This window comes from Ammospiza caudacuta, chromosome 31, assembly GCF_027887145.1.
Source record: "Ammospiza caudacuta isolate bAmmCau1 chromosome 31, bAmmCau1.pri, whole genome shotgun sequence".
In the NCBI taxonomy this organism is placed as follows: Eukaryota; Metazoa; Chordata; class Aves; order Passeriformes; family Passerellidae; genus Ammospiza; species Ammospiza caudacuta.
Genome location: NC_080623.1, coordinates 3,364,086 through 3,388,125, shown reverse-complemented (window position 1 = coordinate 3,388,125; position 24,040 = coordinate 3,364,086). Strand labels below are relative to the sequence as shown.

Here is a 24,040-nt window from a genome sequence, read left to right as displayed (position 1 = left end):
TACCGGCACCTCCCGGGAACGTCCCCCCCGTTCCCCCCCCCGCGCGCTCTCCCGTTCGTTCCCCCCCTCGCTCCCCGCAGACCCAGCTCGACCTCCGGGAACGGCGGCGCACCGGGGACCGGGACCCCGCACGGTACCGGTGCTGCCCGGTTCGGCCGCGGGGACACCGGCGCCCCCCAGCTCCCCCCGGCCCCCGGGATCCCCAGTGACGTCACGCGGCACCGGCCGGGCCGCGCTGCGCAGGGCCCGGGAGCGACACCGGCTCCGGTGGCGGCGGGGGCAGAACGGGGTCCCGGTGCGGGGGGCCTGTCCCGGTACGGCCGCAATGGAAGGCGGAGGGGGGGGGGGGGGTGTCCCTTCCCGGTGCGGGGCAGCGGAGCCGGTGCGGGGTTCCCCGCCTGGACGAGGCGCCCGGGGGCTTGGGGAGGTCCCGATATAGAACCGGGGGTGCCGGTACAGCTGGGCCGGTCTCAGGGGGTCCAGGTACAGATGCGGGGGTCCCTCTACAGCCATCCCAGCCCCGTAGGGGTCCCGGTAGGTCCCGGTATCCCCGTCCGCGGGTCCCGTCCTGCGCGCTGCGTACCTGGGGGGGCGGCGGGGGCGGCCCGCAGCAGCCCCGGTGCCCGCCCGGCCCGGTGCGCTGCGGTGCCGGTGCCGGTGGCGGAGCCGGGCGGGGCGCAGGTGCTCCCGGCCCCGCGTGATGTCAGCGACCGCCGCCGCCCCCTCCGCCACCGGGGCCGTGCCGCCATTTAAAGGGACCGCCACCCTCCGTGGGGTGGGGGGGGATGGCGGGGGACACCCCCCAAACCGGGGCCGCACCGCGGGACCACCGGGGGACACCCCCGTGGGAACACCCCCGGGACCCCGCTGCTCCTCCGGGGGGTTGAGCAGGGCCCGGCACCGGGGGGACACCGTGGGGCACCGGTGGAGCAGTGCAGGGGGTTGGTCGGGAGTTGGGGGTGGTCCCGGTACCCTCGAGGGGTGTCCCCCAGCCCCGCACCGAGCGAGGTCGGGCCGCAGCGGCCCCTCGGGACCCCGGGGACAAAGTGGCAGCTGCTGGGGCAGGGCCGGGCCGGGGCGGCTCTTTGTGCTGCGAAATGGTGGAGCTGGAACGGCGCGGGGGGGCGGGGGAAACGACGGGACTGGGACGGACAGACGGACACAAGGCTGGGCACCAGCATCTGTCACCACCCCGGGCTGTCCCTGCAGCGGAGAGAGGAGGGGGCTCCTCCCCTCTTGGAGACCCCACAGGACAAAGGGGAGCCCCCAGGGCTGGGGGTCCCTGCAGTGGAGCAGAACCCCTCCATGGAAGAGATTCTGGGGGGCTCCCAGGACTGGGGGGACCCACCCAGCAGCCCCCCAACAGCAGGAGCCACATCACACAAAGCCTGCAAACGTTTTCAGCAATGTTTTATTGGAAATGTTAAATACTGGGGGTCCGGCCCCAGCGGAGCCGGGGATGTTGTGGGGGTGTTCAGGGGGGGCTCAGGCGTGTTCCTCTGCCAGCTTCTCTGCCTTGGCCACCGCCTCCTCGATGGGCCCCACCATGTAGAACGCCTGCTCAGGCAGGTGGTCATATTCACCTGGGGGGATAAAACGTGTCAGGAGGGGCGTGGGAGGCTCAGCCAGGCACCCCCAGACCCCTCTGAGAGCCATCTCACCTGCCAGGATCTGCTTGAAGCCCTTGATGGTCTCTTTGAGTGGCACCAACTTGCCCATGTGGCCGGTGAAGACCTCGGCCACCTGGAAGGGCTGGGACAGGAAGCGCTGGATCTTGCGGGCTCGGGCCACCGTCAGTTTGTCCTCCTCGGACAACTCATCCATGCCCAGGATGGCGATGATGTCCTGCAGTGACTTGTAGTCCTGGGGACAGGGGGACACACAGGGGGTGAGCGGGCAGAGGTGATCCCCCCACCCAAACACCCACCTGAGGGAGGGGCTGCCCCCTCACCTGAAGGATTTTCTGCACACCCCGAGCCACGTCGTAGTGCTCAGGCCCCACGATGTTGGGGTCCATGATACGAGAGGTGGAATCCAGGGGGTCCACGGCAGGATAAATGCCCAGCTCAGCGATGGCACGGGACAACACCGTGGTGGCATCCAAGTGGGCAAAGGTGGTGGCAGGTGCAGGGTCAGTCAAGTCGTCGGCTGGCACGTAAATAGCCTGGGGACACAGAGGGGAGGGGACAGTTGGTGCCAGGCAGGTGGCACAGCTCCCTGGGATGCTGAGGGAGGTTCTGCCCTCACCTGCACGGAGGTGATGGAGCCCTTGCGTGTGGTGGTGATTCTCTCCTGCATGGTGCCCATGTCAGTGGCCAGCGTGGGCTGGTAGCCCACAGCTGAGGGGATTCTGCCCAGCAGGGCTGACACCTGTGAGGGCACAGAGCGTGAGGGACACAGCACGAGAGGCTGGGCAGGTGGGGGACAGGTGAAATGTCCCATGGCCAGCACAGACCTCGGAGCCAGCCTGGGTGAAGCGGAAGATGTTGTCGATGAAGAGCAGCACGTCCTGACCCTCCTGGTCCCTGAAGTACTCGGCCACCGTCAGCCCTGTCAGGGCCACCCTGGCACGGGCGCCCGGGGGCTCGTTCATCTGCCCGTACACCAGGGCGACCTGCGGGTGGGACAATGGGGTCAACACGGTGGCACTGCCACACCTGGCACCAGAAGCTCCCCTGCTGACCCTCCCCCAGGGTCTCTGCACACCTTGGAAGTGGCATCTTTGAGGTTGATGACCCCAGACTCGATCATCTCGTGGTACAAGTCGTTGCCCTCGCGGGTTCTCTCGCCCACGCCGGCGAACACCGAGTAACCACCGTGGGCCTTGGCCACGTTGTTGATCAGCTCCATGATCAGCACAGTCTTGCCCACACCAGCACCTCCAAACAATCCTGGGAGAAGGGGAAATAAAGGTTCTGCTGAGCCCCAAGCCGGCCTGGCTGCCCACAGGCTCTCCCTTCAGCTCTTTCCTCCTCAGATATAAAAAGCGTTGCTTCAGCAAGCTCAGGAGAACGAAAGTCATGGGGTGAATCATCAGTGAAGGAAAAATTCCCCAGAGGAACTGCTGGAAATCCCAGAGGGACCATCCCCAGACCCAACCCCTGCTCTGGGGGTATATACGTACCAATCTTGCCACCCTTGGCATAGGGAGCCAGCAGATCCACAACCTTGATCCCTGTCACCAGGATCTCCTGCTCCACACTCATCTCCACAAACTCAGGGGCCTCGGCGTGGATAGCAGCAAACCTGCAGCAGGAAGAGGAGAAGAAGGGGGTGGGCAGCTGCTCTGAGCCCCCCCACCTTGGGGGCCGGCAGGGGACAGTCCCTGCTGTGACCCAGAGGAGCCAGAGCCACCTCCCTGCTCACACCTGGGTGCCCTCCAGCCCCTCAGCACTCACTGTTTGGTGGTGATGGGGCCCCTCTCATCGATGGGTTCCCCAATGACATTCATGATCCTGCCCAGGGTCTCAGGGCCCACAGGGATGCGGATGGGAGCACCAGAGTCCAGAACTTTCTGTCCTCTCACCAGCCCTTCCGTACCGTCCATGGCAATGGTGCGCACGGTGTTCTCCCCTGCCGAGGCCCAAGGACAGCACGGTCACCACAGCATCCTCAGGCTGACCCTGGGGACAGCTGCTGGTGGCTTCCCCAGGCCCTGCCAAGGGCACACTGTGCTGGGAAAAGAACCAAGAGGAGCAGCCAGGAATAAAATAGCCCTGAGGAAAACTGAGCCGTGCAGCCCTCGGGCAGCCATTTTCCTCCTCAGATTGAAATCCTTGGCTTCAGCAAGCTCAGGAGAACGAAAGTCATTGAAAACATCATCACAGGAGGAAACCCCCCTCCCATATCCCCAGCTGCTCACCCAGGTGCTGAGCGACCTCCAGCACCAGCCGCGTCTCCCTGCCCTGCACCTCAAGGGCGTTCAGGATGGGGGGCAGCCCCTCGTCGAACTGCACATCCACCACGGCGCCGATGACGGCCACGATGCGGCCGGTGGAGGAGCCGGCCTTGGCCGCGGGGGCTGCCTGGGCGGCATAGTCCCGTCCTGTGGTGGGGAGAGAGGGACGAGTCAAGGTCGGCCGGGGCACGGCAGCTCCGGGTGCGTAGATGGGGCTGCCCTGCAAGCCTTGGGGTGTGCCCGAGACCCCTGAACCTCCCTGGGTGCACGCAGGACCCCCTAAACTGACCATGGATCCCACAGCCCGCTCGGTGCAGCATTAACCCACCCAGGCCCCTCCTCGGTGCGGCTGGGACCGATGTGGGAGCACCCGGAGCCCCTCAGCTCTGCCAGGACCCCTTGAACCCCCTCAGTGATACCACAGCCCTCTCAGTGCTGCCAGAACCCCCGATCCTCTCAGTGATACCTGGACCCCCTGACCTCCTATGCGCTACCAAAGCCCCCTGAGCCCCCTCAGCGCTACCAGAGCCCCCTCAGCGCTGCCAAGGCCCCCTGAGCCCCCTCCCCTCAGCGCAGCCAGGACTCCTCCCCCGGTACACCCGCAGTCCCTGCAGCCCCCCCCCGCCCATCCCCGGAGCCGCAGCTCCTCTGCCGCAGCCCATCCGCTCAGCACGGCACACCCACCCCGGTACCGGGGCCTTAAGCACCGGAACCCCGCGTCCCCCACCCGCGTAGGCCCCAAGGTGACCCCGGCCCACCCCGCACTCACGCGCCCCGACGGCGACAGCCGGGGCGGCCCCGCGGCTGAGGAGCAGCGGGAAGAGATCCCGGCCCGGGGCGGCCCCGCGGGGCAGCAGCGGCCGGGCCGCGGCGGCGGCGGCGGCAGCGGAACGACCCGCGAGCCCCAACATGGCGGCGCCGACTGAGCCCCGCGTCCCGCCCGCCCCTCACGGCCCCCGCGGGGCGGGGCCGCCGAGCCGCGCGTCACCGCCGCACCGCGCGCCCATTGGCTGCTTCGCGGAGAGGCGCTGCGTGAATTCGCGCTCTCATTGGTCACCGCGATGCGGCGCTCGCCCTGCGCCTAGTCGCGATTGGGTTGTGGATCCATCAATCAAAACGCGCTGCGGTCTGATAGGGTGGCGCAGTGGGAAGGGGCGTGTCCCGGGCGAAGGTCAGCGGAAATGGCGGCGCACGTGTCCCGCGCTTGTCCTTGGGCGGGCGCCGTGACCGCGGCCGAGGCCGCACCGGGGCCGTGACGGGCCCGCTCCACCCCCGGTCACAGCACCGCCCCCAGGGGCCTCCCCTCACCGGGCCCGTGCCCGCCCCGCACGGCCGAGGGTCACAGCACCGCCCCGCCCGGGCACCGTGTCCGCCTCACGGCTCCGGTGTCGCTGTAGAGCCCTCGGGGCCGCCCCGGTGCACCGGGCTCTGCCTTCTCCACGAGGGCAAATCCCCACCCCACTGCTCCCCCCCGGGGATCTGGGGACCGCCGCAATATTTCTGTGCTGTACCCCGAGGGATGGGGTCCCACCGGCCTAACCCGCCTGAGGGGAACCGGATCGCTCGTCCGCAGTGAGAGGGGATCCCACCCCACTGATCCCCCCAAAAAGGGGATCCCACCCCACTGATCCCCCCAAAAAGGGGATCCCACCACACTGATCCCACACAGAGGAGGATCACACTCCCCAAAGAAGGGGATACCACCCCACTGAACCCCCCAAAAATGGGGATCCCACCCTACAGAACACCCCTAAAAAAGGGATCCCACCCCACTGAACCCCAAGAGGATCCCACCCTACTGACCCCTCCCAGAAGGGGATCCCACCCCACTGAACCCCAAAAAAGGGGATCCCACACCACTGATCCCCCACAGAACATCCCACCCTACTGAATCCCCCAAATAAGCAGATCCTACCCCATTGAACCCCAAAAGAAGAGGATCCCACCCCAAGTGCCCCCCCAAAAAGGAGATCCCACCCCAATGACCCCTCCTTAAAAGGGGATCCCACCCTGCTGACCCCCCATAGAAGATCCCACCCCATTGACACCCCCAAAAAAGGGGATCCCACCCTACAGAACCCCCAAAAAAGGGGATCCCACCCCACTGAACCCCACAGAAGGGGATCCCCCTCCCCCAAAGAAGAGGATCCCACCCCAAATGCCCTCCCAAAAAAGGGGATCCCACCCCATGAACCCCAAAAAAGGGGATCCCCCCCCATTTTTCCCCCCCCGGCGCTGAGGAATGCACAGGCCCAGGCCGAAGGGAGAGCCAGGGAGTCTTCAACAGTTTATTAGAAAGAATGCAGACATTAAAAAAATCCCAGCTGCTCTGAACAGAAATTGAGGTTTTTCAGCCCGGTTCCACGGTCCTGTCACTTGCTGCCAAACCCACAGTGCAAATACGATTTTGGTCTAAAATGTACAGATTGACAAGCAACAATGTACAGCCAACTCGCACCCCGGGCGAGGAGGAGGAGGAGGAAGAGGTGGAGAAAGGTTTGGGGGGGGTCACACCACGGGATCAAGGGGTTCCAACACCAAAAACCAGGAAAATTTGAAGTTTTTTGTTTTTAAAATGAACTTTTTGTTGTTAATAGGAACAGGAGGGGATGTGCCTCGCCCTGCTGGATTTTATTTTTGTTTTTTGGGGGAGCCAATGATAAAAGAACTTTTAAATTTTGTGGTTTTGTTCCCAGGATAAATGGACAAAAAAGGGAAAAAAAAACTCATTTAAACATCTCATTGTTAATTCAGTGTTTTCCCATTGTAATTGGAGGCTCTGTAAACTTTATTGCAACTCTTCTCAATTGATTACCTACACCTCAATTGGGTTGGTTTGATGGTTTTTTATCTTTCTTTATCTTTTTTTTGGAAGTTTGGAAAACTTTTCATGCAGAACTGTTATTGCCTCTCGTGGCTTTGAGACCGCCCCGTGCCATGGGACACACCTACCATCAGTGAAAGCCATTTAAAATGGACTGAAAATGGGTTAAAGGATGCAGGATCTCCCTTTAGGGCTTATCAACTCAGGAATTCTTATCTCAATTATGAAATGTTGTGATGAACTTCTTTCCCCAAAACCCTGAAGACGACACTTTGCCTTACTCCAGATCTGGCATTTCTAGAAATGAAAAAAAAAAAAAGAGAATTAATTGTTTTAGGGTTGTTTTGTGGGTTTTTATTTGTTGCTTGGTTGGTTTTTAAAAGCTCTCAAGGCATTTTTATGTCACAAGGGACATGAGCAAGATGACCTGGCCTCCAATCAATTTTGGGGAATAATAATAAATTAAATAATGAATAAATTAAAGAAGATACTAAGATGGGATATCGCGATACATTCATTAAGTAAATTTTAAAAGAATAATTTTATAATCATTTTCTAATAATAAATAATGGAATATTAGGAGGAATTAAATAACAATACAATAATACCAAAAGAAATGCATTAAAAAGAAATAAATTAAAGAAAATATCAGGATGCTGCACGTGCTGCTCCTAAAGCCAAAGCCTGGGAAGGTCAAACTGGGATTTGGGGCTTTCCCAGATTAGATTTGTCTGGCTTTAGCTGGTGGACAGGATGAAGAACATCTGCCCTTCAGCAGGTGTGTGAGGAGAAAATAACAAAAAACAACAAAAACCAACTTACTTTCATCATCACTGTCTGGTGAGTCCTGGAAAGGAGAATAAACAATCTTTAAGTGGAGCAGACAGCTCTCATCCCACCAGCAAACATTCCCAAATCTGCTCCCAAATCTATTCCTAAATCTGCTCCCAAATCTGAATTTTGAGGAATTTACTGAGCTCAGTTTAGCCTCACTGCACAGAGAAGAGGGAAAGGGTCTCCCCAGCTGGTATCACAAATTTTGGGGTTATTTTTGCCTTTTTTGGTGCTCAGGGTGAGTGCAGCACTCCTGAGGTGTCACCACACCAAACATACTCACATCATCTGCCCCATCTACTTCTGGCAAGTCTACGTCGTCGTCTCCTCCCATGTTGTTCATCATCTGCTCAGAGACACAAAAATCACATTTTGGGGTGAAACCAACCCCAATTCCACCCTAAACAATCCTAAATCATCATCCCCCCTTATTATAACAGATCAGTTGCACCCATGCAGGAATTACAAAGCACAAAAACCTCGGAATTATTGCTAAAACGCCAAAAATTTCTCATTCCTTGTTGTTATTATCTTCTTAAAGAGTCCATACCTTCTGGCTGCTCTTCTCTGGTCCATGCTGTGCAGCTCCTCATGGTTTCACAGGGGCTCCTCCAGGGCTCTCAGCCCACCCCTTTTATCCCAGTTATCTTTACTGCTGCCCAACCAAGGATGTGGCAGCTGTGGCTCATTTAGAATAGCTGGGACCCACTGAGCCAATGCCCAGGACTCTCAGTACATTTCCCCCTTTTTCTATTAGTAACACATATATTCAAATACAATCTAGATATTGTATTTGCATAACTGCACAGCTCCCAGGCATTTCCCCCTTTTTCTATTAGTAACACATATATTCAAATACAATCTAGATATTCACTAGGACTCCTACTACATTTCCCCCCTTTTCTATTCAAATACAATAGAGATTTTCAAACACAATATATTAATTTCTTTACAATACATGTTTTATCCTGAGACTCAAAGGCCTTGTACAACACACACAGCTTCTTGCTCAAAGGCCATTTCTGACAGCTCCTGGCTGCCACAGCTCCTTGATTCAACAGCTGTGTTCTTCTGCTTAACTTCCACAGCTCCCAGGCTGCTACAGCTCTGCAGGCTGCAGAACTGCACAGCTCCCAGGCTGCAGAACTGCACAGCTCCCAGGCTGCATGTTCCTCCATCACGTCGGGGTCACCAGTTGCTGCATTCTTATTGTTATTATCGTATTTCTGGAGTCCCATACTGTTGTTGTTATATTCTTAAAGCCCATAACTTCTCGCTGGTTTTCTACCATGCAGTTCTTCTCTCTAGCACAGCTCCTCATGGTTTCACAGGGGCTCCTCCAGGGCTCTCAACCCACCCCTTTTATCCCAGCCATCTTTACCAGCCACAGCTGCTGCCCAACCAAGACTTGGTAGCTGTGGCTCATTTAGAATAGCTGGGACCCACTGAGCCAATACACAGGACTCTCAGTACATTTCCCCCTTTTTCTATTAGTAACACATATATTCAAATACAATCTAGATATTGTATTTGCATAACTGCACAGCTCCCTGGCTGCATCACTGCACAGCTCCCAGGCTGCATTTTTCCTCCATCACGTCGGGGTCACCAATTGTTACACTCTTATTGTTATTATCATATTTCTAGAGTCCCATACTGCTGTTATTATATTCCTAAAGTCCCATACTGTTGTTATTATATTCATAAAGCCCCATACTGCTGTTATTATATTCCTAAAGTCCCATACTGCTGTTATTATATTCCTAAAGTCCCATACTGCTGTTATTATATTCCTAAAGTCCCATACTGCTGTTATTATATTCCTAAAGTCCCATACTGCTGTTATTATATTCCTAAAGTCCCATACTGCTGTTATTATATTCCTAAAGTCCCATACTGCTGTTATTATATTCCTAAAGTCCCATACTGTTGTTATTATATTCATAAAGTCCCATACTGCTGTTATTATATTCCTAAAGTCCCATACTGCTGTTATTATATTCCTAAAGTCCCATACTGCTGTTATTATATTCCTAAAGTCCCATACTGCTGTTATTATATTCCTAAAGTCCCATACTGTTGTTATTATATTCCTAAAGTCCCATACTGTTGTTATTATATTCCTAAAGTCCCATACTGCTGTTATTATATTCCTAAAGTCCCATACTGCTGTTATTATATTCCTAAAGTCCCATACTGCTGTTATTATATTCCTAAAGTCCCATACTGCTGTTATTATATTCCTAAAGTCCCATACTGTTGTTATTATATTCCTAAAGTCCCATACTGTTGTTATTATATTCCTAAAGTCCCATACTGTTGTTATTATATTCCTAAAGTCCCATACTGCTGTTATTACATTCCTAAAGTCCCATACTGCTGTTATTACATTCCTAAAGTCCATACCTTCCAGCTGGTTTTCTACCATGCCGTGTGCAGTTCCTCATGGTTTCACAGGGGCTCCTCCAGGGCTCTCAGCCCACCCCTTTAATCCCAGCTATCCCAACCAAGGACTTGGCAGCTGGGACTCATTTAGAACAGCCAGGACCCACTGAGCCAATGCACAGAATTCTCACTTATTGGAATAAGGCTCCCAATATTACCAGTTAGATTGTGCCTGGGCCAGTCTGACCCTCGCTGCTGGGCCAAAGGCAGCAACTGCGGTGTGTCACCCCAGAGATACCTTGGCTTGCTGGAGATTGCAGCTGGGCACTGAACAAGTCCATGCTTGTTGGAACCCCGTTTACCTCGGGAAGAATACCTTCAGGCGATGGTGAAGAGAAAAAGGATGGATTCTGCTGGAGGGTTTAATGTCCAGAGGTTTATTCCATGGTTGCAGAGGTCTGAACGTGAGCAACTGCTCCAACAGAATCTTGACTGTATGGTCTGATTCACCTTTTAAGCTCAGGGACAGGGGGAGGGGAGGTACAGGTGAGCACCAACCAGGTGAGAGGGGCGGGGTCTCAGGGGAAGATGACACCCAGACAGGCCAATGACCCCTGGGCATGAGGGGCATCCTTTGAACTTGACCAACCACACGACGCCTTGCTGGAATGTTAAACCTGATTGACAGAACTCAGCATGGGGGCAAGGGGGAAGGGAGAGAGGTACAGGCACACCTGGGGAAGTGACCTGGAAGTCCAAAATGGGACATCACAGCACACCACAACACTCAGCACATTTCAGCTGTTGGGTTCTTGTTGCTGTTCGAACAATACAAATGTTCAGGCCCCCGCTATTGCTCACCTCAGAAAAACGATCAAAGTTGGACATGTCTTCATCTGAATCATCCTCCCAGTCTTTCCAGTTGTTGAAGTCCACGCTGAGCCAGTTGAGCTGGAGTTGTTTCAGGACAAGGAATTATTTCAGGAGAAGGAATTATTTATTTCAGGACAAGGAATTATTTATTTCAGGACAAGGAATTGTTTCAGGACAAGGAATTATTTATTTCAGGACAAGGAATTATTTCAGGACAAGGAAATGTGTGGCTGTCACTTAGAACAGGTTAACCAGAGCTGCTGTGGGATCAGGAGCAGGAAAACTGACCTAAAATTGCTCCAGAATTTGAACATGACCCAAATATTCACTAAATATGATATAAAATATATATTTTTAAAATATACATATTTATATATAAAATATATATATAAAATATAATTAATATTAATTATATTTTAAAATATATATATTACTAATTAAATATAAATATATATTATATTTATTTAATTATATAAATTAACTTATATTTAATTTTATTTATTTAATTAAATAAATATAACATATAACTAATTATATATAAATATATAAATTATATATATACATGATTTTATGTATATTATATATAATATATTGTATATTATATATTAACTATATAAATTAATTATATATATTAACTATATATAAATGTATATTTATATATTTTTATATAAATATATAAAATATATTAATTATATATAAATATATAAATACATTATATTAAAATATATACATTTTATATATTTATATATAGATTACTATAATTAATATTATATTATTTTATATATTATTTATAATATAAATATATAATATTAATGATATATATTACATATTATTATATACATATTTTATATATTATAAATATAATATAAAATAAAAGAAAAGATAATATAAAATTAAATAGTTTTTAATTTTTAAAAAATGAAATTAAAACCCACCTTTGCCCTCTCTTTTGTTAACCTTGGCCATGCCTGACCAGATTCTCCTTTTCGTAAACAGCACAAGATGGATCTGTCTGTTCTTTTATGCTTTGATTCCTGAAAAAAATATTAAAAATCTTTTATCTTTTATTAAAATATCCTTCCTTTATCTGCACCTCTCCCCTTATTCCTTGTACCCCCTGGAGAAACTTTCTTGGATCTGATTTGGAACTTTTATGTAAGGAATACAATTCTATATATTCTTATTTTTATGGAATAACATCTTGAGAGCAGCCTAAAGAACTGATATTTTTTAGGACCTCAGTTCTAAGGAATGTAATTTTATATATTCTTATTTTTAAGGAATAAAATCTTGAGAGCAGCCTAAAGAACTGATATTTTTTAGGATCTCAAAACTAAGGAATGTAATTTTATATATTTCTTATTTTTAAGGAATAAAATCTTGAGAGCAGCCTAAAAAACTGATATTTTTTAGGATCTCAAAACTAAGGAATATAATTTTATATATTTCTTATTTTTAAGGAATAAAATCTTGAGAGCAGCCTAAAAAACTGGTATTTTTTAGGACCTCAGTTCTAAGGAATGTAATTTTATATATTGTTATTTTTAAGGAATAAAATCTTAAGAGCAGCCTAAAAAACTGATATTTTTTAGCATCTCAAAACTAAGGAATATAATTTTATATATTCTTATTTTTATGGAATAACATCTTGAGAGCATCCTAAAAAACTGATATTTTTTAGGATCTCAAAACTAAGGAATAGAATTTTATATATTCTTATTTTTAAGGAATAAAATCTTGAGAGCAGCCTAAAAAACTGATATTTTTTAGGATCTCAAAACTAAGGAATATAATTTTATATATTTCTTATTTTTAAGGAATAACATCTTGAGAGCAGCCTAAAAAACTGGTATTTTTTAGGACCTCAGTTCTAAGGAATGTAATTTTATATATTGTTATTTTTAAGGAATAAAATCTTAAGAGCAGCCTAAAAAACTGATATTTTTTAGCATCTCAAAACTAAGGAATATAATTTTATATATTCTTATTTTTATGGAATAACATCTTGAGAGCATCCTAAAAAACTGATATTTTTTAGGATCTCAAAACTAAGGAATAGAATTTTATATATTCTTATTTTTAAGGAATAAAATCTTGAGAGCAGCCTAAAAACCTGATATTTTTTAGGATCTCAAAACTAAGGAATAGAATTTTATATATTTCTTATTTTTAAGGAATAAAATCTTGAGAGCAGCCTAAAAAACTCATATTTTTTAGGACCTCAGTTCTAAGGAATGTAATTTTATATATTGTTATTTTTAAGGAATAAAATCTTAAGAGCAGCCTAAAAAACTGATATTTTTAGGATCTCAAAACTAAGATTTGGTTTGGGTTGGAAATGAAATTAAAACCCAAATTGGAATGATATTAAAAGCCAAATTCCAAATTCCTGCCACCTTCCACCGGGCCAAAATGGCATTGAATAATTTTAAAAAAATGGAATATTTGCAATTTCTCTGGACAAACATCAAGAATTCAGGAGGATACTCACATTTGGATCGATATTATTAAAAAGATCGATTTCATTTAAATGTTTAAAGTTATCACTTCCTCCAAGACAACTGCAAGAGAAAAAGAAATCAGAATTTAGCTCCAAAATAAATCAGTATTTAGCCCCAAAATAAATCAGCATTTAGCCCCAAAATAAATCAGTATTAAACCAAATAAATAAATATTTAACCCAAGAAATATTTAACCCAAGAAATATTAAACCCAAGAAATCAATATTTAACCCCAAAATAAATCAGAATTTTGCCCCAAATAAATCAGAATTTAGCATCAAAATAAATCAGTATTAAACCCAATAAATATTTAACCCAATAAATAATATTTAAATTTATTGGGTTAAATAAATATTTAACCCCAATAAATAAATATTTAACCCAATAAATATTAAACCAAATAAATCAATATTTAACCCCAAAATAAATCAGAATTTAGCCGCAAAATAAATTATTTAGCTCCAAAATAAATCAGAATTTAGCATCAAAATAAATCAGTATTAAACCAAATAAATAATATTTAATTTTTTGGGGTTAAATAAATATTTAACCCCAATAAATAAATATTTAACCCAATAAATATTAAACCAAATAAATCAATATTTAACCCCAAAATAAATCTGTATTTAGTCCCAAAATAAATTGTTTAGCTCCAAAATAAATCAATATTTAACCCCAAAATAAATCAGTATTTAGTCCCAAAATAAACTATTTAGCCCCAAAAGAAATCAGTATTTAGCCCCAAAATAAATCAATATTTAACCCCAAAATAAATCAGAATTTAGCCGCAAAATAAATCAGTATTAAACCCAATAAATAATATTTAAATTTTTTGGGTTAAATAAATATTTAACCCAAATAAATCAATATTTAACCCAATAAATATTAAACCAAATAAATCAATATTTAACCCCAAAATAAATCAGAATTTAGCCGCAAAATAAATTATTTAGCTCCAAAATAAATCAGAATTTAGCTCCAAAATAAATCAGAATTTAGCCCCAAAAAATCAGAATTTAGCCCCAAAATAAATCAATATTTAACCCCAAAAAATTAATATTTAACCCCAAAATAAATCCGAATTTAGCCCCAAAATAAATCAATATTTAACCCCAAAACAAATCAGAATTTAGCCCCAAAAAATCAGAATTTAGCCCCAAAATAAATCAATATTTAACCCCAAAAATTAATATTTAACCCCAAAATAAATCCGAATTTAGCCCCAAAATAAATCAATATTTAACCCCAAAACAAATCAGAATTTAGCCCCAAAATAAATCAATATTTTGCTGGTTTTTGTGCCTGAATTGCTGACCTGAAGGTGAGTTTGGACTTTTCAAAATTGACATTTACATCTTTGCTGTCCTCCACACAGAACTCCACGAACACGTAATCCCTCCGGTCGTACCACTTGGCAGAGGCAGGCTGCCTGTGGGCCACAAAAATATTAATTTTTAATTAAAAATTTAATAAAAATTATCATTTCTGCAATTCAAATCTGCATTTTGAGGTTACTGCGTTGTTGTTTAAAGAGGATTTGAGTTGGAAAGAGAAAGATGGAATAAAAAAGATGTATTTGGAAGAAACAGAGAGAGATGGAATAAAAAAATTATTTATTTGGAATAAGTCACACAAAGAGTTAAAACCTAAATGGCTTAATTAATTAATTTATTATTTAATTTATTTAAGGGATTCTGAATTCAGCCTCAAGTTTCAGCTGTTCCAGGGGTGCAAACCTCAGAGCAGCATTTCAGGGAATGTTCATTGAGAAATATCCCATTAATCAATTTATTTATTTTATTTATTATTTAATTTATTTAATTTATTTAATTTATTTAATTTATTATTATTATTATAATTTAATTAATTTCCCCCAATATACCATTATTTATTTATTCCTTAATTTATTACTATTATTTAATTATTTTCTCCCAATATCCCATTACTCAAATTATTTATTTAATTTATTATTATTTAATTAATTTCTCCCAATATCCCATTATTTATTTATTTTATTTATTATCTAATTTATTATTATTTAATTAATTTCTGCCAATACCACATTATTCAATTCTAATTTTATTTATTTAATTTCTCCTAATATTCCATTATTTATTATAAAATTATTATTTTTTAATTTACTTAATGAATGTATCACAATATCCTATCTCAGTATCTTCTTTTATTTATTTATTATTTGATTTATTTAAATTATTATTATTTAATTTATCCCAATATCCCATTATTTAATTAATTTATTATTGTATTATTATGTTTAATTTCTCCTAATATTCCATTATTATAAAATTATTATTATAAAATTATTATTATTATTACTATTATTGTTGTTATTTAATTTACTTAATGAATGTATCACAATATCCCATCTTAGTATCTTCTTTAATTTAGTTATTATTGAATTTATTGAATTTATTATTATTATTTAATTAATTTCTCCCAATATCCCAGTTTGGGGCACTTGGGACCCTGGCCCAGCTCTGTTGGTGACAGAAATCTCGGTGTCCCTGCCTGGGTGACACCGCGACGGGTGGGGACAACAATTGCCAGCTCTCAATGGGGACGTGGAGAGAGGGGGACGTGGAGAGATGGGGAATTGGGGACATGGAGAGATGGAGAGATGGGGACATGGGGAGATGGGGAATTGGGGACATGGGGACATGGAGAGAGGGGGACGTGGAGAGATGGAGAGAGTGGGACATGGAGAGATGGAGAGAGTGGGACATGGAGAGATGGGGACGTGGAGAGAGGGGGACATGGAGAGATGGAGAGAGTGGGACATGGGGAGATGGGGACGTGGAGAGATGGGGACGTGGAGAGATGGGGACAGGGGGACATGGAGAGAGGGGGAATTGGGGACATGGAGAGATGGAGAGAGTGGGACATGGAGAGATGGGGACGTGGAGAGAGGGGGAATTGGGGACGTGGAGAGATGGGGAATTGGGGACATGGGGACATGGAGAGAGGGGGACGTGGAGAGATGGGGAATTGGGGACATGGAGAGATGGGGACATGGGGAGATGGGGACGTGGAGAGAGGGGGACGTGGAGAGATGGGGACAGGGGGACATGGGGACAGGGGGACATGGAGAGAGGGGGAATTGGGGACATGGAGAGATGGGGACGTGGGGAGATGGAGAGAGGGGGACATGGAGAGAGGGGGAATTGGGGACATGGGGACATGGAGAGAGGGGGACATGGGGACATGGAGAGATGGAGAGAGGGGGACATGGAGAGATGGGGACATGGGGAGATGGAGAGATGGGGACATGGAGAGAGGGGGAATTAGGGACGTGGGGAGATGGGACATGGAGACATGGGGACATGGGGACATGGAGAGAGGGGGAATTGGGGACATGGGGACATGGAGACATGGGGACATGGAGAGATGGGGACATGGGGACATGGAGAGATGGGGACATGGGGAGATGGGGACATGGGGAGTTGGGGACATGGAGAGATGGGGAATTGGGGACGTGGGGAGATGGGACATGGAGAGATGGAGAGATGGGGACATGGGGACATGGACAGATGGGACATGGGGACATGGAGAGGGGGACATGGAGAGATGGAGAGAGGGGGACATGGGGAGATGGGGACATGGAGAGAGGGGGAATTGGGGACGTGGAGAGAGGGGGACATGGGGACATGGAGAGGGGGGACATGGGGAGATGGGAAAATGGAGAGATGGAGAGAGGGGGACATGGAGAGAGGGGGACGTGGGGACATGGAGAGAAGGGGACATGGAGAGAGGGGGAATTGGGGACGTGGAGAGATGGGGACATGGGGACATGGGGACATGGAGAGATGGGGACATGGAGAGATGGAGAGATGGGGACATGGAGAGAGGGGGAATTGGGGACATGGAGAGGGGGGGAATTGGGGACATGGAGACATGGAGACATCTCCAGCCTGCCCAGGGAGGAGATTCCATCCCAGCTGGGACCTCGGCAGCGCCAACGGGATCGGGGATTTGAGGCACCAACAGAACTCTGAGTGGTCCCAGAACCTCACTCGGCTCACACATCCAAGCTGCAGAGCACAGGGATCCCGAACAAGTCTGACTCGGCCAAAATTCACATTTTTGAACCTTTATCTGTGCTGTTTTCCTGGGAATTCACCCCAAGACCCGTGACCTCAGCAGCTCCAACGGGATCAGGGATTTGAGGCACCAAGAGAACTCTGAGTGGTCTCAGAAATCCCACTCAGCTCAGATGTGTAAGTTGGACAGCAGTGAGATCCCATGTAAGTTTTATTCAGCCATAATTCACATTTCTGAACCTAAACCTGACCTGCTTTCCTGGGAATTCACCCCAAGACCTCAGCAGCTCCAACGGGATCAGGGATTTTGAGGCACCAAGAGAACTCTGAGTGGTCCCAAAAATCCCATTCAGCTGACACTGGACAGCAGCAAGATCCCAGATGAGTTTTACTCATCCATAATTCACATTTTTGAACCCTAACCTGCCCTGCTTTCCTGGGAATTCACCCTGAGAATGCTCAGAACCCGTGACCTCAGCAGCTCCACCAGGATTGGGGATTTGAGGCACCAACAACTCAAGAATGGTCCCAGAAGCCCCACTCAGCTATGTCTGAGCTGGACTGCAGAGAGATCCCAGATAAGTTTTACTCAGCCATAATTCACATTTTTGAACCTTTATCTGTGTTGCTTTCCTGGGAATTCACCCCAAGACACTCAGTGACCTCAGCAGCTCCACCAGGATCAGGGATTTGAGGCACCAGCAAAACTCAGCACTCCCACAAATCCCATTCAGCTCACGCAGCTGAGCTGGACAGCAGCAAGATCCCAGATAAGTTTTACCCAACCATAATTCAGATTTCTGAACCTAAAACTGTGCTGCTTTCCTGGGAATTCGCCCTGTGACCTCAGTAGCTCCACCATGATCAGGGATTTGAGGCACCAACAGAACTCAGAGAGCTCCCAGAAATCCCACTCAGCTCTCATGTCCAAGCTGGACAGCAGCAAGATCCCAGATGAGTTTTACTCATCCATAATTCTGTTTCCAGGTTTCTGGAACCTAATTTTCCTAATTCCAGGTTTCTGAACCCAAACCTGCCGTGCTTCCCTGGGAATTCACCCTGAGAGTTCTCAGAACCTGTGACCTCCTAGAAATCCCATTCAGCTCAAGGTTACACACACAGATCCGAGCTGGACAGCAGCAAGATCCCAGAGGAGTTTTACTCAGCCATAACTCTGGTTCCAGGTTTCTGGAACCTAATTTTCCTAATTCCAGGTTTCTGAACCTAAACCTGCCCTGTTTTCCTGGGAATTCACCCCAAGACACTTGGTGACCTCAGGAGCTCCACCAGGAATTTGAGGCAGCAACAGAACTGACAGCAATCCCAGAAATTCCCACTCAGCTCACAGGTCAGAGCTCCAGAGCAGAGATCCCAGATGAGTCTGACTCTGCCATAATTCTGGTTCCAGGTTTCAGGAACTTAATTTTCATAATTCCAAGTTTCTGAACCTAAACCTGCCCTGCTTTCCTGGGAATTCACTCCAAGACCCGTGACCTCAGCAGCTCCACCAGGATCAGGGATTTGAGGCACCAAGAGAACTCTCAGGGCTCCCAGAAATTCCCACTCAGCTCTCACATCCAAGCTGGACAGCAGCATGGTCCCAGATGAGTTTTACTCAGCCATAATTCACATTTCTGAACCTAAAACTGTGCTGTTTTCCTGGAAATTCACCCCAAGATCCATGACCTCAGCAGCTCCACCAGGATCAGGGATTTGAGGCACCAAGAGAACTCACAGGGCTCCCAAAAATCCCCATTCAGCTGACATGTGTAAGTTGGGACAGTAGAAAGATCCCTCCCTGGTGAGTTTTATTTGGCCATAATTCCCATTTCTGAACCTAAAACTGTGCTGCTCTCCTGGGAATTCACCCTGAGACCCGTGACCTCAGCAGCTCCTCCAGGATTGGGGATTTGAGGCACCAACAGGACTCACAGCAATCCCATATCTGAGCTGCAGAGCAGAGAGATCCCAGATGAGTTTTACTCTGCCATAATTCTGGTTCCAGGTTTCAGGAACTTAATTTTCCCAATTCCAAATTTCTGACCCTAAACCTGCCCTGCTTTCCTGGGAATTCATCCTGAGAGTGCTCAGAACCTGTGACCTCCCAAAAATCCCACTCCAGGCTACACACACACATCCAAGATGCAGAGCAGAGAGATCCCAGATGAGTTTTACTCTGCCATAATTCAGATTTCTGAACCCAAACCTGCCCTGCTTCCCTGGGAATTCACCCCAAGACACTCTGTGACCTCAGCAGCTCCACCAGGATCAGGGATTTAAGGCACCAACAGAACTCACAGCAATCCCAGAAATTCCCACTCAGCTCACACGTCCAAACTGCAAAGCAGAGAGATCCCAGATCTCTGCCTTAATTCTGGTTCCGGGTTTCTGGAACTTAATTTTCCCAATTCCAGATTTCTGACCCCAAACCTGCCCTGCTTTCCTGGGAATTCACCCTGAGAGTGCTCAGAACCTGTGACCTCCCAAAAATCCCACTCCAGGCTACACACACACATCCAAGATGCAGAGCAGAGAGATCCCAGATAAGTTTTACTCTGCCATAATTCAGATTTCTGAACCCAAACCTGCCCTGCTTCCCTGGGAATTCACCCCAAGACACTCTGTGACCTCAGCAGCTCCACCAGGATCAGGGATTTAAGGCACCAACAGAACTCACAGCAATCCCAGAAATTCCCACTCAGCTCACACGTCCAAACTGCAAAGCAGAGAGATCCCAGATCTCTGCCTTAATTCTGGTTCCGGGTTTCTGGAACTTAATTTTCCCAATTCCAGATTTCTGACCCCAAACCTGCCCTGCTTTCCTGGGAATTCACCCTGAGAGTGCTCAGAACCTGTGACCTCCCAAAAATCCCACTCCAGGCTACACACACACATCCAAGATGCAGAGCAGAGAGATCCCAGATAAGTTTTACTCTGCCATAATTCAGATTTCTGACCCTAAACCTGCCCTGCTTCCCTGGGAATTCACCCCAAGACACTCTGTGACCAGGATCAGGGATTTGAGGCACCAACAGAACTCACAGCAATCCCAGAAATTCCCACTCAGCTCACACGTCCAAACTGCAAAGCAGAGAGATCCCAGACCTCTGCCATAATTCTGGTTCCAGGTTTCTGGAACTTAATTTTCCCAATTCCAGATTTCTGACCCCAAACCTGCCCTGCTTTCCTGGGAATTCACCCCGAGAGCACCCAGAACGTGCTGGAGCTGCCTCTCCTCTTTTATCTCCTTTTCCAATCTCACCCTCCCAAAGGGAGGAGGTGAAACCCTCCCAGTGAGCCCCATCAGGACTCACCAGTTCAAACCAGTAAGGCAGGACCTGCTGGAGAGCTCCTTTTAAATTCTGCCCACACAGAGATTCCCAGGAGAAGGAGCTCACAAGGGGAGCCCTGCACGTGCTCCCAGTGAAAATCTCCAGTTTTAGTGAAAATCTCCTGGTTTGGCACCTTTAGAGCTCCAAAATGCTCATCCAAACCCTGAGGGAGCTCAGCTTGTCAAGGTTATCCAGCACCCATCCATGGGATTTGGGAAAGAAAAGGGAATTTAAATGTTTAAAAGGGAATTTGAAATTGAGGGGATTTCATCTCTCCCATCCACCTGTGATTTTTGGGATTTCTTGAAAGGGAATTTAGAATTTAGAGGATTTCCTTTGTCCCATCCACTTGTGATTTTGGGGATTTCTTCAAAGTAAATTTAGAATTTAGAGGATTTCCTTTGTCCCATCCACCTGTGATTTTGGGGATTTTCTGAAAAGGAATTTAGAATTTAGAGGATTTCTTCTGCTCATCCACCTGTGATTTGGGGACTTCTTGAAAGGGAATTTAGAGGATTTCCTCTGTCCCATCCACCTGTGATTTTGGGGATTTCTTGAAATTAAATTTAGAATTTATGAGATTTCCTTTGTCCCATCCACCTATGATTTTGGGGACTTCTTGAAAAGGAATTTAGAGGATTTCCTTTGTGTTATCCACCTGTGATTTTGGGGATTTCTTCAAAGTAAATTTAGAATTTAGAGGATTTCCTTTGTCCCATCCACCTGTGATTTTGGGATTTCCTGAAAGGGAATTTAGGGGATTTCTTCTGTCCCATCCACCTGTGATTTTTGAGACTTCTTGAAAGTAAATTTAGAATTTATGAGACTTCCTCTGTCCCATCCACCTTTGATTTTGGGATTTCCTGAAAGGGAATTTAGGGAATTTCCTCTGTCCCATCCACCTGTGATTTTGGGGATTTCTTGAAATTAAATTTAGAATTTAGAGGCTTTTCTCTGCCCCATCCACCTGTGATTTTTGGGATTTCCTGAAAGGGAATTTAGAATTTATGAGATTTCCTGTGTCCCATCCACCTGTGATTTTGGGACATTCTGATGGGAATTGTTATTCCAGCACTGTGGGCCAGGTTCTAGAAGGTTCCCAGCAATGTGGAGGCTCAGCTTCACCACAGAGCCCTCAAGGATTATCGATAAATTCTGGTTTCTGGGACCACTGGAATCTCAAATTTCCCCATTTGTGGCACTGAGGAAGTTCCCAAATCTCTTTTCATGTTTTCTCTCTATTCTGTGCCTTTGGAATCCCATTTTTATCTCCTGACAGCTTGAGGACATTGCAGAAATCAGGCCCTCAACAAGATTTTCCCCTCCTAGACAGCAATAAAACCTGTTTTACAAAATAATTTTTCCTTTAATTTTTATACATTGAAAATGTGCTTTTTTCATCATTAAAAAAGCCTCATTTTAGATTTCAGACCATCCCATGCAGATGCAGTTTCAGGATGATGAAATTTACAGAAATTACACGAAAAAACTCCAATTTAATCACAGTTTTCTCACTTTCACTCACATTAAGATGAAGCACCTCCACTCTTTAAGGTTTCAGAAGAAAAGTAAAAGCCTGGCTGAGGAAAAGGCACCAAAAACTCAGCAATTAATCCTCAATCACAATTTCTGACAAAACAAAACCTCAGGAATTGCTGCTGCCTCCAATCCTTCAAGCCAGGCATGGAGAGGTCACAAAATCATGGAATGGTTTGGGTTGGGAGGGACCTTGAAGCTCATTAATGTGCAGGGACACCTTCTGGAAAATCCATCCCAGTGCCTCACCACCCTCAGGAAGAGGAATTTTTTATTTTTTTCCCTCAAAATCTGGTTTGAAACCCTTGTTCTGCCACTGGAGCTGCCTGCAGCTTTTCTTTCCCAGCCAGTTTTTCCTCCTCAGTGTTACCCTGGACACACAAAACTCTGCTTGTTCTTGAGGGAACATTCACATCCACCAGAGCTTCGCTTTTGGGTGGCCCTAAATTAAATTCCTTGGAGAATTTTAAATAAAAATATTAATTAAGGAGCATGGGATCCTGCTTGGGGCTTTCTGTGCTTCTCCACCCATTCCTCAGAGGTTTTTTTGCTATTTTTCATGGAATTCTGGAATGGTCTGGGTTGGAAAAAACCTTGAAGCTCATTCAGCCCCCCTGCCATGTGCAGGGACACCCTCTGGAAAATCCATCCCAGTGCCTCAGCACCCTCAGAAAGAGGAATTTTTCAATTTTTTCCCCCGAAATCCCATTTAACTTTGCTCTCTGGTGGTTTGTTCTGCCACTGGAGCTGCCTGCAGCTTTTCCTTCCCAGCCAGTTTTTCCTCTTCAGCGTTACCCTGGACACACAAAACTCTGCTTGTTCTCGAAGGGACACTCACATCCACCAGAGCTTTGCTTTTGAGTGGCCCCTAAATTAAATTCCTTGGAGAATTTGAAATAAAAAGATGAATTAAGGAACGCGGGAACCCGCTCGGGATGCACGTGGAGACAAATCCAGCGGCTCACCTGCAGCACCGCGCCTGCCCCGGGGCTTTCCGTGCTTCTCCACCCCTTCCTGAGGGGTTTTTTCGTTATTTCTCCGTTTTTCACGGAATTCTGGAATGGTTTGGGCTGGAAAAAAACCTTCAAGCCCATCCCGTTCCAAGCCCTGGCCTTGGACGCTTTCACGGCCAGCGCAAAAGGCAGGGACGGATTTCAGGGTGAAAATCCCAAGTTTACAAACAGATTTTCTCGCTCTGGATTGTTCCACGCGTTACTTACCGGGAGTTTTGGCCCGGTACCGGTGGGCACCGAGAAAGGCGTGACACCCCCCGAACGCCCCATTATAACCCACAGCGGCACATCCCGCCCCATCCCGGTACACGCGGTAACCGGGCCCACACGCGGTGACCGGGACAAACCCCCTCAGAGCCCAAGGTCAGCCCGCGCTCGGCGGCGCCGGGGCGGCTCCCGCGGCAGCGCCGGGGCCTGGCGGGGCCTTCCCGCGCCGCTCCCATCCCCGGGCCTCACATGGCGGATGGCGACGGCTCCGGCGGGCGCTCCTGAGGGGGTGCGGAAGGCTCCGGGCGGTGTCGCGGCTCGTGCTTGGGCAGTACCGGGAGGGTTCCGGAGGGAGGGGGGGGGGGGGTTCCGGTGGACGCTCCGGTGGCGGCTCCGGGCGGGCTCGGGGGCTCTGGCGCGGCCTCGCTCCCACAATGCCCCGCGCAGCGCTCGGCCCGTGGTGACGCAGCAAAATCCCCGCGCGCGCCGCCGCCGCCGCCGCCTCCTCCTCCTCCTCTTCCTCCCCTCCCCTCACGGCCCTCCCGCCGCCGCCGAGCGCGCGTGCGCGGGCCCCGAGCG

General features: G+C 47.7%; 2 protein-coding genes and 2 non-coding genes across 4 annotated transcripts; all 4 read right to left on the bottom strand.

Annotated features, from left to right (window-relative positions):
• Nucleotides 1–1,393: 1,393 nt before the first annotated feature.
• On the bottom strand, nucleotides 1,394–4,855 carry ATP5F1B (ATP synthase F1 subunit beta). The gene is made up of 10 exons (XM_058822147.1): nucleotides 4,668–4,855; nucleotides 3,863–4,045; nucleotides 3,399–3,573; nucleotides 3,125–3,246; nucleotides 2,707–2,891; nucleotides 2,456–2,614; nucleotides 2,248–2,370; nucleotides 1,952–2,164; nucleotides 1,662–1,863; nucleotides 1,394–1,583 (listed from the first exon to the last, which is right to left on the bottom strand). Exons 1-10 carry the CDS (start codon nucleotides 4,807–4,809, stop codon nucleotides 1,486–1,488), a joined length of 1,602 nt encoding a protein of 533 aa, XP_058678130.1. The 5' UTR covers nucleotides 4,810–4,855; the 3' UTR covers nucleotides 1,394–1,485.
• Nucleotides 2,969–3,043, bottom strand: LOC131569939 (small nucleolar RNA SNORD59). The gene has a single exon (XR_009275824.1). It is a non-coding gene; the product is annotated as a small nucleolar RNA SNORD59 (small nucleolar RNA).
• LOC131569940 (small nucleolar RNA SNORD59) lies at nucleotides 3,758–3,831 on the bottom strand. The gene has a single exon (XR_009275825.1). It is a non-coding gene; the product is annotated as a small nucleolar RNA SNORD59 (small nucleolar RNA).
• A 1,305-nt stretch (nucleotides 4,856–6,160) lies between the features above and the next one.
• Nucleotides 6,161–23,946, bottom strand: PTGES3 (prostaglandin E synthase 3). The gene is made up of 8 exons (XM_058822031.1): nucleotides 23,711–23,946; nucleotides 14,631–14,744; nucleotides 13,306–13,375; nucleotides 11,750–11,848; nucleotides 10,803–10,892; nucleotides 7,840–7,902; nucleotides 7,545–7,569; nucleotides 6,161–7,019 (listed from the first exon to the last, which is right to left on the bottom strand). Coding segments are annotated over exons 1-8 (483 nt in total). The 5' UTR covers nucleotides 23,713–23,946; the 3' UTR covers nucleotides 6,161–6,999.
• Between the last annotated feature and the right edge of the window lie 94 nt (nucleotides 23,947–24,040).

Coding starts and splice junctions, on each gene's coding strand:
- PTGES3 (XM_058822031.1), bottom strand. Junction 7,903..10,802: donor ACTTTGATCGTTTTTCTGAG/GTGAGCAATAGC, acceptor GTCTCTGAGCAG/ATGATGAACAACATGGGAGG. Junction 7,020..7,544: donor ACCAGACAGTGATGATGAAA/GTAAGTTGGTTT, acceptor TTTCATTTCTAG/AAATGCCAGATCTGGAGTAA.
- ATP5F1B (XM_058822147.1), bottom strand. CDS start 4,809: ATGTTGGGGCTCGCGGGTCGTTCCGCTGCCGCCGCCGCCGCCGCGGCC. Junction 1,864..1,951: donor GTGTGCAGAAAATCCTTCAG/GTGAGGGGGCAG, acceptor CCCTGTCCCCAG/GACTACAAGTCACTGCAGGA. Junction 1,584..1,661: donor CTTCAAGCAGATCCTGGCAG/GTGAGATGGCTC, acceptor TTATCCCCCCAG/GTGAATATGACCACCTGCCT.